General features: G+C 34.2%; 1 protein-coding gene across 1 annotated transcript in view; it reads left to right on the top strand.

The window, feature by feature from the left end:
• Positions 1-15,560, top strand: part of LOC143252327 (unconventional myosin heavy chain 6-like) — a 150,685-nt gene that overhangs the window by 114,620 nt on the left and 20,505 nt on the right. Inside the window, exons 27-31 of the mRNA XM_076504294.1 lie at positions 942-1,131; positions 6,573-6,670; positions 13,627-13,717; positions 14,294-14,414; positions 15,143-15,420. Coding sequence (XP_076360409.1) covers positions 942-1,131; positions 6,573-6,670; positions 13,627-13,717; positions 14,294-14,414; positions 15,143-15,420 — 778 coding nt within the window. The remainder of the gene's footprint in view (positions 1-941; positions 1,132-6,572; positions 6,671-13,626; positions 13,718-14,293; positions 14,415-15,142; positions 15,421-15,560) is intronic.

The raw sequence follows: 15,560 nt of genomic DNA, 5'->3' as shown, positions 1-15,560 counted from the left end.
TTGGGTAGGCAGTGTAATGTTTTGGAGTGTTTTTCTGCTTAGGCAACAGGAGATATTTGGAAAACAGATGGAGTAATGGACCAATGCAAGTATCATCATATATTAATTCATCGTGGTACATCCAGTGGTTTGTGTATTTTTGGTGAAGAATTCTACCACCAAGAAGATAATGGCCTCAAACATTCATCCATCCTATACAGAAAGTAGTTAGCTAAGAAAGAAGCTGATGGAGTTATGATACAATGGTTCAAACAGAGTCCTGATCTCAACCCGGTTGAGCAGATCTGGGATTTGATAGATCAGAAACTTAAGAACTCAAAAGTTACTTCCAAAGAAATTTTATTGGAGTGTACTAGAGACAGTTGGAGTAAATTCCCAAAGAACACTTTGATTAAATATTTTGCAACAATGTCTGAAAGACTGTCTGTAGTTATTAAAGCAAATGGAGGACACACAAAATATTAAGTGTGGGCTAAACTCAAGCACTTCTACTGAAGGTTAAGAAAATTTTAATGTTTCACCTTCCATTGTTCTTTGAAGGTAACCTGAAATCTAATATTTGATTTTGTCCTAATACTTTTGCACAGTACTGTATAAAAAGTAAATATTCATTTTATTGAAATACAGTATTTTATAAGTTTTATATCATACCACGTGAATATTTAAAAATGCAGTGTGATATCAGTTAATCAAATTGGAAATGAGTATAGCTTGTTCAATATATTGTTCTTACTATTATTTTACTATTGTTTACATTGATGAATTTAAGATAATGGAGTCTGCCAATTTTTGGTTATTTTTATACTTTTTTGGTTTGATTTGTTTTTAATACATTCAGTGAGCTTCTAGTTTTGTAGAAAAATATCACAAGAAAATAATAAAAGATAGAATTAAAAAATATTTTTTAGGTATATTTAAGTGGTCTGTTTTATTATTTTTAGATGTCGTAGAACATCAGCTACATTGACAAAGTACACAACATTGTCAAGGAAGGGACCAAAGGAAGCTCTTGGAAGTGGTGAATGTCAGTTTTTGTTTCGTAAAAGATTATTCCGATCCTCTAGAGAGATACCACAAGATCCAGTTGAAGTTAGTCTTCTGTTTGCTCAGGCTGTATATGGAGTTGTAAAGGTATTTTAACTTCTTGAAAACTTACATGATGATTGGGTTATATAGAAGGGTTATTGTAATTATCTGCATTACAATATGCCTGTAAAGCATTTAGTATGAGACGGTCTTATTTTTACAAATGGTTTCAAGCAATGAGGTTTTAAGTTAGATAGTTTACTTTACATACTTTGTAGGAAGATATAACAGTAATATTACTTTGGAGAGATCAATGGTTTGAATGACTCAGAATTGTTTTTTAACCCTTTACAGCTTGTTGGTGGATATAACTCACCATATCTGTAAACTTTGACACTTCAAACATAAAAAGTTAATGATGGGTCATTTTAAAATATAAAATAAAGTTTGTTTGATACATAGATGACTTGAAATACAATAGGAACTGCTACTTAACATTTATTATGTTATTATGCATCAATCATATAACTATTGATCTGAAAGGTAATGTTCATACATATACCATAGTAGGCTTAGGGATGAGCTAGGCCTCTTTGTTGAAATAATTGTAGTAAAAAAATCATCTGAATTATTAAAATGAATATAAAGAGACAATATTTATTACACTATATTTTACACATAAACTTAATCATTCCTTCTCTTACAAATTTATCCATATTTGCTCAAAATTATGTATGTCTCTTTACCTTCGCCTGAGGGCAAAATATGATCTTGTATTCTCAAGACTGCTGGTATGGGTATTTAAACTTTAATTGAAATAAAAGTACAGAACAATGTTTTGACCTTATTAGGTCTTTTTCAAATGGGTTTCTTGTCATCACAAAAATATTGATGATTGACTTGAGTAACAAAACTTTGATTTATCATAAACAGATGTTTAACTGTCAAGACAGTTACTTCAGTAAAATAAATAAACAAGAAAAACTCATTAAATTATTACCTTTCTGTGGCTTGCAATTAATGGAAAACTGTGAGTCCCACTTGGTCTTGTAGGTTCTCATAACATTATAAGAAATTTTACATTTTACAATCTAGCATAAATACACAAGGAAGGAAGGGATCTCTGATTATGAGAAAATAATCTCAGGTTTCAGATAATATATTTACAATTTTGTCAGCTTCATAAATTTGGAATTTACTTTTGTTCACTCACAGGTTCTATGTGAGCAGGTGGAAATTTAACAATTTCAACTTTTTTTAATAATAAGCACAACAGAAGGAAAAAATTTGAAAATTAATGCTAGCAATTTCAATTTTTTTAAATTACTTCTTTCAAAACAAATATTACTAAAGAGAAAATCTAAAGTCTCAACAACTCATTTTAGTTACATATATAGTTTGGATAAGATAGATCAAACATAATTTGATATCATTATTTTGCCCTTTTAACCACCCAAGACATTGATTAGAAAAGGGTTAAGGTATCACACTACAATATGACTGGATAATGTTTGAGCAGTTTATGTAACTGAGCTTTTGTATGTATCTTGTAAAGAAGGATTTATAGTAGTGTTTTAACTACACCTTTTAAGTTGTAGTCTTTGATAAAGAAGTTTCTATATATGTTGAATAAGTTGCAATACCTAAATTTTTACTTGAAAATGCTCTGCTAAGATAACATGATAATATGAGGTTAATGTTTTGAAACACTTAATTGATAAAGTAAAAGTATACTTTATATGTTTTGAGCTCCTGCATAAACCTTTAACTCAGTATTATTGTTCACATTGGATGGGTTATAATTCTCAAAGCCTTACTTGAGCCCTATTTATATTCAGAATAATTCATTGAATGTATAAACTATATATAGATATATATAAATTGTCTAATATTTGAATAATGTAATTATGGTTTTACCCAAGTCTTTGAGAGTTACAGTCTTGTGACTATTATAAACTCTTATGCTGATCAAAGAACATAACTGTTAAAACCTATGACAGATAAAATGTTTACTCAACTTCTAGTATACCTTACTGAGCTAGCAAAGAAATGAAGTATTTAAAAATATGACTAGCCTTTTCGAGGCATTTCATTAACGTGTTGACAGAGCAAAGACCAATAAATAACACTGAAGAAGTTTAAGATTCAGAATTAGAATATTGATGGGTGAAAGTCTACAGTTAATGAATGATATCTATACATTATCTCTCTCTACAAGATTGTGGTGAGAGGTTAAATAATGCAGTGTACTTACTCGACTTCTTTAAGATTAATAGTGTTTTATCTCAATCTATGTTAATAGAGTATTTAATAGTATAGCAACTTACCTTTTTATTAATGTTTAAAACTTAGAATTCAAAGACATACTTGACACACAGTCATTCAGTCTCTCCAATAATTAGAAGTTCGTGGAAGGATAGATGTAGTCTGTTGTTATAGGTGAAATAAGAAAGATAAGACATGAAGTTGATTTCAAAATAAAGGAAAACAGTTTATTTAATTTAATTGTCATGTACAAGGAAAATGGAAAAAATAAATGGGTGAACTTTGGGGAGAAAATAAACTTTGGCTTGTAGATAAACAAAGTATGCATGAACAATTTGTTTTGGGAGAGTTAAAAAGGTAACAAGACTTTTACAATGAAATATAGCTCTGAGGTTACAAAAATGAACTGTCTTTCTCTCTGTACTAACCAGTCAGAGAAAGGACACCATAATGTGGAAGTATTTTTGCTTCCTGTGACTGTCATGTTATCCTTTCTACACAAGGTTAAATGGGGTACAATGCAAACATACCATAAAACAGTAGTTAGCTTCACTTGACACTAAAATTTCAGGCTGAATTTAGCACATGAATTAAACTGGATTTAGGATGTCCCAAATCAGAACTCAGATAATTCAAATTTGATATGAAATATTACTATAGTAGTTTGAAGTACATAGTATTTTTATACTACATGTGGGTTAATGAATGAACATGTAATTCTATTTGGACGTTTTATCACATTAAAACTTAATTTATTGTTGGCTTATGCCCTTTATACCAGAATCAAAAGCTGGCATTAGTGTTTATTCTGTGAATTAATACATGATATTTGTTCAATTCTTGGGCAGAAGCATTAGTAAAGTATTAGCTGGGCTACAATTTCAAATGTTTAGTGGGGGTTGTTTGTGATCTTATTAAACTTTTTCATTGCAAAATATACTTGGGTGATATAATCTTTCACGTTCTTTCATACTGTAATTTAACTTTACAATATTTTTCATTAAATTATTGCTTTTTAGAATTTCTCATGTAGCCATTATACTTGAATTTGTATGAAGTCTAATGCTATTGAATTAAGCTATTTTAGATAAATTTACATAGCCATATACACTTCCAGGATGAATGGTGTCAAGAATACACAAGAGTACAATAAAGGCTTGTTGTTATGATATTAAAGACTGTATGTTTGGAAATATTTAGTTACGTAACTCGGTAAGAGTCATACATTGTGCTTATAACTCAATGTTTAGATTATAGACTGTCACAAGAGATTTATTGATGTCAAGAATATACAGCAAGCAGACAATTTAGTAATAAACATATAAATTATATGAGATGAGCTGAAAACATCAGACAGACAGACAATAGCAGAAGAGATTAAAGTCACAATCAAGATAATGTTTGGCATGAAGTTGACTGCTGTTGAAGTGTTTGGCCTACCAATTAACATAGGCCTAACATTTAATATGTTAGAGTAAGGTTAACTGTAGAAAAGGAGATAATAAGAATAATTTATTTCATCAAAGCATAGTTCTGGAACAGTGGAACCTACCTGAGTGCACTTTGACAAAATAAACACAGTGTTTTTAGAAGAAAGAAGGCAAAATGAGTACTGGAAGAGCACTATACAGCTGAGTAACTTGTAACACAATTTTAAGTGAATTATCCATGCAATATTAGTGCAATAGAAATAGATGAAGATAGTTTGGTTTGTCAACTGAAATTCTAAAACAATTGAATAGGCCTAAGTTAACTTTTGACAAGAAGAAAACTACATATAGCATTTATGATATGCTTATAATCTGTATAGTGTAAAACATTTGTTGTACACATCTGTAACTTTTTCAGGATATATATATATATATATATATTATATACATATTATATTTTGAAGACAACTAGAGTGTGTAATGTTTATTTATTGCTGAATTTATCACCAACAACTCACACCTACTGTTGAAGAAGTCTAAGTCCAACAAGAACATAGTATATATTTTAACGTACTATATGTGATATAAAAAAGTATGTTTTCTCATACTTTTTATATCCTCTATGACCCCAAAGTCATCTTTGAGCACATTTGGATTTTACCTAGAACTGTAAGTGCACATTTATCAAATTTTCTTGGCATTTTTACTGCTATTTGATCTAATGCCTCATAATAATAAAAACAAAAGTATTCTGTTGGGTTTCAAAAACTTTGCAATGTTGTCTCATCAGTGAAGGGAAGTCGTTGGTAGAAATAGTGGTGGGTATGCCACTTTTGATGAAGTATGCTTTCATAAAAGAATTGAACAGTTCTTCTGTTATCTGATACAGTAAGTATCCTTTTGAAAGGTTCTTGGTAGTTGTTCTGTAGTAGGAAAAATCATGCTTGCAAGATGAAGGCTAAAAAGTAATAATAAGTTCTCCATTACTGAAAACAACCTATTTGTTCTATGAGCTAATTTGCTAAATCCCCCTTATCACAATTGAAGTTCATTAGAAAGAACTCTGTAGTTTTTCATATCTGCATTAAGAATAAGTGCCCTTATTGTCTACTTTGTTGGACAGAGTGTTTTACTAGTAGAAGTATTTTAATATTCCAGTTGTTTGTTTAGTGGCTGAAAAAATATCTACAATCAAGTTGTTCCTTTCTCTCAAACCTCTAATTTCATCTGCAAAATTGTTTTGTATTTAGTGTTTCTTATCTCTGAAAGCATCTTTCACAGAATTAGATTGCCTATCAAATCGTTTTATTTATTGATAACAGCTAGAGAGACATACTTGCATACTGCAGTGCATCTTCAGCTTTGCATTGTATTACTTATAGCAAATTGCCATTGGTTTCTTCATGGCTTCTAAATGTGAGCATTTGTCTTAGAAGAAACTTTAACAATTACAATTTTTTCATGAAAAACATTTGGTATTTCTTTTGTTGTTCAGCATGCTGAGTAGACTACTGAGCTGGAGTCTTCTGTGCTTGTTATACACAGAATGATTCTGTATGCATGTTGGATTTTTCATGATTTCTAAAAGCATTTAATGTATTTTTTTAGTTATAGAAACCACTGGTCACTCAGAAATGAGAAGTCCAAACTCTAATCAGCCTATAGTCCACCTAAGCCAATAGGTTTGTTATGCTTATATTTCCATAGAGAGGAGACTTAACAGTGCTCCTTTCTCAGCACAAAACCACAGTTTCCTAATTATTTGACTCAGCACTAAATTTATGTAAATGTCAATTTTTTTTATATATGTAAATTGTAATTCAAAATTGTTTAATATTTCAATTTTTATAGGCAGACGAGTTTCCTGTAACTGAGAGAATAGCTCTTCAGTTAGCTGGTCTTCAAGCCCAAGTGGCAGTGGGTGAACCGCAGACAGGAAAACTAGAAAGGTGAATATTAGCTGTGATACTGTCAATATCTGAAGCAAGAAATTATCTTTTTCAAGACAAAAATATCTGTAAAAGATGGTTAGGTTAAAGTATATTATTATTAGTGCCTGCAAATATATTTTCAGTTGTATTATAACAGCACTTTCTATTCTGTCCGGTTGATAAAACGTAAAATGTATAAACTTATTGTGGTAAAGATACCATAAAGTGTAAAAATAACTGATCAAACACAATAAAAAATGGCATTAAGGTGCAAGATGACAAAACTAGTGAAGTATGCATACAAAACATCTGCCGTGAAAGTGATACTTGTCATGAAACAATAAGTCTGTGAAGGAATAATAATCAGTGATGTCGAGTTGAGGAAGAGGTTTGACCTTCTATGTAAATATTTTCTCAACAAACGAACCGCTACTACAAGCAACGTCTAGGAAGAGGTACCAAAGTGGAATATAATATACTGTAAAAACTTTACACTTGATTATGTAAACAACATTATTATTTAGTGAAACTGGAAACTTATCTCTCAAGTCACAGTTCATTTGTAAAGTGAGGGGATCTCAAAGTTAAATTAGCACATATCAAATTATGATGTTCAGAAAGAACTACTGATAACATCAGATGATTGAGGCAGTCCTTACAGTCATTGTTTGATACATGCCTTATATGTAATAATCAAAGTAACATTTAAATTGTTTTGAATGTTATGTAAAGTTTAGTATTAAATTTTTATATAATAATTGTGACTTGCAGCAACATTTTACTGAAAATGTATGCATTTTTTAGGTTTTTAGTTACATGTTAATTAGGATAAAAAATTTAACATGTTTACTACTGTCTATTGAATTGATTATTAGTCATTATTACAGCAATACTCTTCAAGAGAAAATCTTATGTATTTTACCCCTCATTGTGGATTCCTGTACATGGTGAGGGGACCTCCCAGGGAAGGTTCTGCTTTCAGTTTACCTCCTTTGGGATTTAAACATCCACCCATGTGTTTGCCGTGCGTGGTGACCTGTGAAGGGGAGGAGAGGATCCTGGTGGTTGAGAGGACCAACCCTAACACACCACTTTGGCCTTAAATTCCTGTAGACGGGCAGCCTTGGGGTGGCCCCTCTAGGATCAGTTGGCTGGTCTACTTGGGCTAGGGTCAACCAAGTGCTGGTGTTGGATGTTCTCAACAGGTGTTGTGGACATTGTATTTGATGCTGGTGTTTGGGCATAGAGCTCATGAAACCTTGGCATTGCTGTAGTGTCCTTGTTTGGCATTGTAGTGTGTCCCCTCATAGGGCTCCATGGTGGGTGGGGTTAGTGGGCACCGAAATATTCCTTTTTTTGTTATAGATCCTCCAAATAAAAACTTAAATAAAATCGTGAAAAAACAGTCCATAGGAAAACAACCACGTCTTGAAGATTCTGAGCAGCAATCTTCAACATTGTAACACCTGTACCTCATTTTATTATACTACATTCTCTTTCAGGCAAGCCTTTAGATATCTCTCTTTTTCATTCAGAAGGGAATAGAGAGACTTGCTGGCTCTCCAAAGTCAGTAAAGAAACATCCACATCTCAACACAGTGAACTCCTTTTGCATTCAAAGGTGATTGGGGATATACCTATTGAGGTTATGCCTCATGCTACTTTGAATTCATCACAAGGAGTTATTGTTGAGAAGGATTTGAAGAGCATCCCTGAGTTGGGGATTCTTGCTGGTTTCTCAACCCAAGAAGTTTCTGCAGTGAGGCGTATCTCCATTTGTAAAGATGGAATTACGATGCCAACCAATGTCCTCATTCTGACATTTACATCACGACGTTTACCTGCCACCATCAAGGCAGGTTATATTAATTGCAAGATATGGCCATACATTCCAAACCCTGTCAGATGTTTCCAGTGTCAGCTGTTTGATCACTTGAGGAGGTCATGTCATGGTTCCTTGACGTGTGCTTGTTGCAGTGGCAAGGACCATGATGCTTATAAGTGTGATATTGACCCTCATTGAGTCAATTGCAATGGCTCTCACCCATCTTACTTTTGTTCATGCCCTAAATGGTTGGATGAAAAAGAGATGCAGCATTTGAAGATGATTCGAAACATTACTTACTCTGAGGCTCAAAAGTTGCTGTTTACCACTTCATCTCAGATGTATGCTGTTGCACTTAGTTCCACTACTACAGTAGGAGTGCAGATGGATCAAACCAAATGAAAAGTCTTTTGACCTCCATGGTTAAAAAAAACTTGATGAATCAATGTCAACCAACACCCATCTCTGTCCTTAAAATTCATTTCAGCAAAATCCAAGATCCACTTCCTTTGGTTCTGGGTACAGCATTTCCTTGGGTACATCTTCTTCTCTCACCCCAAAATGCAAGACGATCATGTGTTTATGTCCTCAGTCATTGAAATCCTTTTCCAACAACAAAGAGCTGCCCAATCGACCAAGGGCAGGATTCATGGAGGTCAAAAGACTTCCCTCAAATAAAGAATAAAGAAAAAAAAAGCCATGGTCATAAACAGAAGGGCTCTACCAAATTTGCCTTCACATAAATAAAAATGGCCACCTTTATACAATGGAACTGTCGAGGTTTCCATTCCAATCTGGATGACATCAAAGCACTGATTGCTTCCTACAATCCTGTATGTCTTTCCTTACAGGAAACGTTTCTGAAACCTGCCAATACAGTCACCTTTTGCCAGTTTTCTTTGTACAGAAATGACAGGATGTGTGATGGATGAATGCATGGAGGGGTGACACTGTTGGATGATCAGCATGTGCCCACCCTGTAGCTATCTGTTTCTTTGGGTCGTACCATCACTGTTTGTTCTCTCTACCTATCGCCTGGAGAGACCTATGACCAGTCAGCCCTTTATGCTCTCATTAAAGAGTTGTCTCCCTTTTTAATCCTGGGGGTACTTTAATGGACATCATTCCCTCTGGGGAAGTGCTGATATTGATGGGAGGGGTTTGCTGCATAGAGCATATTCTCTTTGATTACAACCTTTTCTTTGGTTCTTTTACTTATTTTCATGCACCGAGTCAGTCTTTTAATGCTATTGATCTCCCAGTTTGCTTCCCTTTGCTATTTTTTCATTTTTCATGGAGGGTTGACAATAATCCACGAGGCAGTGATAATTTTCCTAACATTTTGAGAGACTGGCCATATTTGATGCCACCTGACCCGTGTTCCCCCATGAAAGCTGGATCAAGCAAACTGGCCCTCTTTCACTGCTCTTGCAAAACTTGATCCTGCAATCATCTGTAAGCCATCAATAAACGACTGTATGGCAGCAGTAACTGACTGTATTATACAAGCCGCTTCTCAATGTATTCCAAAAACCTCGACACATTTTTCATGATATCCTCATTCATGGAGAAATCATGCCTGCCACATGGCACAGAAAGTTCAAAAACAGATCTGGTATACTTTTTGTAGGTATCCCACATTCTCGCACTGCATCGCTTTCCAGTAAATCCGTGCACATGCTCAGTGGGAACGTCAAAGTCAGAAGGAATCTTCAATTAAGTTCACAACCAGCATATCTTCAAACACCAGTTCTAAAGTCATACAGGACAAGATCTGAAAAGTCAGTGAGCAATATAATTCTGTCCCCCTCTTGATCTTGCTCTCTGATGGCTAGGAAGTAGCTGATACTCAGAGTATCGCTGATACACTAGGTGAAAGCTTTTGCCAGGTATCTAGTACTTCTGCTTCTTCCTCCACCTTCTTAGCTATCAAGACTTGGGCAGAGCGATTACCTCTTTCCTTTCGAGCTGACTGTCTCTATGACTATAATCGTCCCTTTACACTGGTGGAACTCAAACTGGCCATTCATCGATCTGGCAGTACATTGGTTGGACCTGATGATGTACACTGTGAAATGCTGCACCATCTATATCCTGCTTCTCTTGCCATTCTTCTGATTGTTATTAACTGGATCTGGCAGGAGAATGCTTTTCCTGATGCCTGGCACCTGGCTATTTCCCTACTTTTCTCTAAGCCTGGAAAGGATCCCAAGATTCCTTCAAACTACTGCCCAATTGCTTTGACGAACTGTCTCTGTAAGAACTCAGAGAGGATGGTTAATGCTTGTCTTGTTTTCTTCCTCAAATCAAACAATTTCCTTTTGCCCACTCAGTGTTGGTTCTAATGACAGTGATCCACCATGGACCACCTGATTCAACTTGAAACATCAATTGGAGAAGTTTTTCTGAAACGATAACATGGAGGTATGTCATTTTGCGAGATCTCCGTATATATGGGTTATGTGGCCATTTGTCCATTGTTATTAAATTTTTTTAATGGACAGGAGATTCCAAGTTCATGTGGGTTCGTCACTCTCCTGTTCTTTTCTACAGGAACTTGGAGTCACTCAGGGCTGTGTTTTGAGTGTCGCACTTTTCAGTATAAATGTTAATGCCATCACTAAACAATTCCCTCTTACTGTTGCAAATGGGCTCTATGTTGATGACTGACATGAGATGTGGCAGCTACAGAGTGCCCTCAATCATTTACTGAAGTGGACCACAGCAAATGGCTTTAACTTCTCTCTCTCTAAAACTGTTTGCATGCACTTTTGACACCAATGAGGTATTCACCCTGAATCTGAACTCTGTATTGGTGAAGTTGTACTGCCTGTGGTCCCTGAGACAAAGTTCCTGGGGCTTATCTTTGACTGTAAGCTGAACTTTATACCATGCATTAAGCAGCTACAGGTCAAATATACAAGAGCACTGAACATCCTCCGTGTCCTCTCTTTCACCACTTGGAGAGTGGATCGATGTTCTATGCTAAAGATATGTTGTGCTCTTATTCGATCGAAACTTGACTATGGGTCACTAGTCTATGGCTCTGCTAAGACATCGGCCTTAAAGATGCTGGACCCCATTCATCATCAAGAACTTAAGTTGTGCACTAGGGCTTTCCACACTTCCCCAGTTCAGAGCTTATACATTGAGTCACATGAACCTTCTTTGCACCTTTGCCATTTGCAACTGTCTTTACTATATGCTTTGAAATTTCGTTCCTTACCAAAGCATCCCACCTGGGGTTGTGTTTTCCTTCCTCAGTGGGCCATACCTTTTCAGAACAGATGATCTGCCATTGCTCCTTTTTGCCTTCATACCCAGTTGCAGTTGGATGAATTGGGTCTGTCTTTGGATAACATTGCTATATCTACTGGTCAACCCATCCCACCATGGCTTACTACAGTTCCCAAATGTGACCTATCTTTAAGTCATCTGAGAAAAGCGGACACTCCCAATTGGATATACAGTCTGTTATTTGCTGAACATCTTTCGAACCATCCTTCCATTTCTATTTATGCAGATGGTTCGAAATCAAGTGACTGTGTGGGCTCTGCCATGGTTTGTTGTGGTTTGGTGGTTGCACGCAGAATCCCCACTACAGCTTCTGTGTTCACTGCTGAACTGTACACCATTTCTCTTTCCCTGGATCACGTAGAAGCTAAGCAGTGCTCAAACTACACTATTTATACTGGCCCTGGAATTGCGTCATGTTAGTTCACACCCTATTCTTGCAGATATTCAAAATTGACTGGCCCATATCTCTCTAACATCTACTTGTATCCAGTTTTTCTGGATACCAGGCTACATTGGTATTCATGTGAACAAGCTCTCTGACATTGCGGCTAAATCTATCTGCTCTGGCACTATCACCGCTGTGCCTGTTTTCAAAACTCGGCTCCATGCCAGTTGACAATCAACTTGGAGTGAGCAACGTGAAAACAAGCTTTTCCAAATAAAACTCTATATTGTAATTTGACCGTCTTGCTTCCATAAGGATTGGAAAGAGGAAGTTGTCCTATCTAAACTACGCATTGGTCATAGTTTTTTAACTTATCATTTTCTTTTATATGGGACTGGTGCACCAATGTGTTGTCTGTGTAACATTCAGATCACAATAAGCCACATCTCACTGTCGTTATGACTCTCAATGACAACACCATTTTAAACATTCTGTCCCAAAGTTTATCCATAATGTTAGACCGTGTTATTAGTAATAGCGACACTGTCCACCTTGGAAATGTTACTTAGTTTTTTAAAGGCCATTAATCTTTTTAATGCTATTTAAGTTTTTTTTAGTTTATACATTAGACCTTTTTTTAATGCGATTCCCTTTTAAGAATTGAAGTCCATCTAGTTTGATTTGAAATTGGAAAACAGCTATCACATCAAATAACTCAAAACCAGGACCAGATAGACCAACATCAGGTGACTATTGCTGTTGTTTGAACTACCCTTTAATCATCCTGGCAAGTTATAATTAAAATTTTGCTACAAGTTTTCAAAAACTTTTATTACTTTACTTTCTGAAAATGGCCATAACATAAAATAACTTGGAACCAGGACTGGGAAGGCCAACTTCAGGTGACTGACAGTGATTTTTGAACTTACCTATTAGTCTTCATGGTGAGTTATGGTAATTACAATTATGCTACAGAAAGTTCTTTACAACTTGTATTGCTGTAGCATAATTGTAATTATCATGACAGGAATTGCTGTATTTTTTCTCTTACCACTGTAGACTAGACGTAAACATTGGTTTTATTGCTATTTATGTTTTTAAACTTTGTTTTGTTTTACCTTAATTTCCTTTTATGAATTTTATTAAATTTACTTGAATTTTAACTTTTTACCAGATGTTTGGCACTGATAGCCTAGCTGCTTTGTGCTGTAAAACACCAAACCAACCAACCAACTTAAGTATTTTAAGTAGCTCCGATGTAATCTCTTTTCTTCCTTAAATCTTACTCATTGTTTCTATAAAAACAAAGATGTGTTTTTAACTGTCTTATTGTGTTACTTGTTTTAAATCTGTAAAGTAATAATTTTTGTGTATATTTTCCTTTCTGTTTTTTTTTTGTGATGCAAAATTTCAGCAATAAGTGTATTTCATTGAATTCTTACTTTTGAAAATTATGTGAAAACTTAGATATTCAGATGTGGAAAATTACCTGTGCCCTCGAATTTGTAAGGCTAAAAAGGATGTGGACTGGATGAGAGAAATATCAGAAGCTCACAAGGTATTGTGCTTAAAAGTGTAAATATAGCATACCATGCTTTTAAAACATCTAACAACAATAATAAGTTTAAAGATATGTCATGCTTATATTTATGTTTGTAGAAAAACACATAGGTTCAAGAAGTCCTGATAGAAATGAGCATGAGCTCTATAACCCTAACGCCTTTCAAAAGAGCTCGGGTTATAGGGTTTTTCTTCTTGTCATGCTTATGCATATATATATTATGCTGATCAGTATACAGGTATAGTTCATTGCAAAAAATATGTTAATGTTTTTCTCTGTATGATATTTTTAAATTGCAACAAAAAGGGATTATAATATTTAATTTTTAAAATTGTGAATTTTGTATAACTTCACAGTAGTAACTTGTAGTTTTGAAACTAGATTGTTTATTAGACAGCTTGACTTTGAATTTACAGTAAGACCTCGAAAGAAGTGCAGTTAAAGTTATGATATTAACTTGTTAGTTTTTAAGTACTGAATATAATTTTCTTTTGTGTCCTCAAACTGGAGTTAATCAACCCAGAATTCCAATTAATCATAAACTTCAGGAGCTTCCTTTTGATTTTTGTATAGGTATATGGTAGTGGAAAGTCTGAGCTGGTAGCTAGAGTTTGGTATTTGTCTGTGGTTATGCAATATCCTCTCTATGGAACTGCTTTATTCAGAGTGATCTACAAAGGATACCTATCTTATGGTGAGTTTAGTTACTAAATAGACCATGAACAATAAATAAATACAGTTTAAACATGACAAATGATTAAGATAGCTGTTAGGTGAAAGTGTAAAGGGGGATCAACATTCCAGCCAAATGACCTTCATATTTGCTTGACCAAATTCTTTTTTCCTTACAGTGGTTTTAGTTGGTTTCTTTTTGTATTATCACTTTGTAAACATTTGCAGGTGTATGTATTATATTTGTATTTCTTTTTAAAGTAATATTTTATTCTACTTCAATGAGGAAATTACTTTGTGTATATCTTTTATAACATAATTTGAATTACTCTGTTGAAATACACTGCTGTTCTGGAATAATCATTAAAATATTCGAATATTATATAATCTCACATTTAAAAATAACATTGGGTAGATACAATCTTAGTTAAAGTTTTTCTATGGAGAAGTTTTTTGCCTGTGTACTCATATGACTTCTTACAAAATTTGGTAAAAAAAATTTCCATATTTGCAGCATAATGTAAAAATTGGGAGCCAAACAATTTTTGGCTAATCAAGTATAATTTTATTGTAGATTATGCTACTTTTTGTAATAATAAAGAAACTTTTGACATCCTCAGAATAAAAGATAATTGTTAGTTCTTTGTTCTGGTGTTGTTTTTTGTTGTTAATAACACAAAAGTTGTTTTACATTTTATGCGTAAAGCTTATCTTACTACAGAGTTTTTAATTTTTTTTCTTTTTTTGTAGGCCATCAGTTGTTGTTAGGTGTGAATTCTGAGGGAATACTAATTGTGAGCCCTGAGGACAAGAACATCTTGAATGCATACCGCTACTGTGATGTTGACTCAGTCATGGTGGACCCAAGTGATGACATGATTTCCATTTGTTTGTTAAAGAGCCTGCCAGATACACATAAATATTTTAGTTTTGAAACTTCCCAAAAATATGAAGTAGCTAATCTAATTGCTAGTTATTCACCAGCACATGCCAGTTGGTTGAAACCTACGTATGAACTAGGAAGGAGAGTAAGTATCTTCTAGTTACTTATTAGTGTGGCAGAATTATCCTACATGGGTTGACTAATCATATCTGAGAGAAGAGGGATATAGTGTTTAGATAACAGATTCAAAAGTACTACTTTGACTTTACTGAACCTATTTGGAAT

Source organism: Tachypleus tridentatus, chromosome 6 (genome assembly GCF_004210375.1).
Source record: "Tachypleus tridentatus isolate NWPU-2018 chromosome 6, ASM421037v1, whole genome shotgun sequence".
NCBI lineage: Eukaryota > Metazoa > Arthropoda > Merostomata > Xiphosura > Limulidae > Tachypleus > Tachypleus tridentatus.
This window is presented reverse-complemented; position numbering and strand designations above follow the sequence as displayed.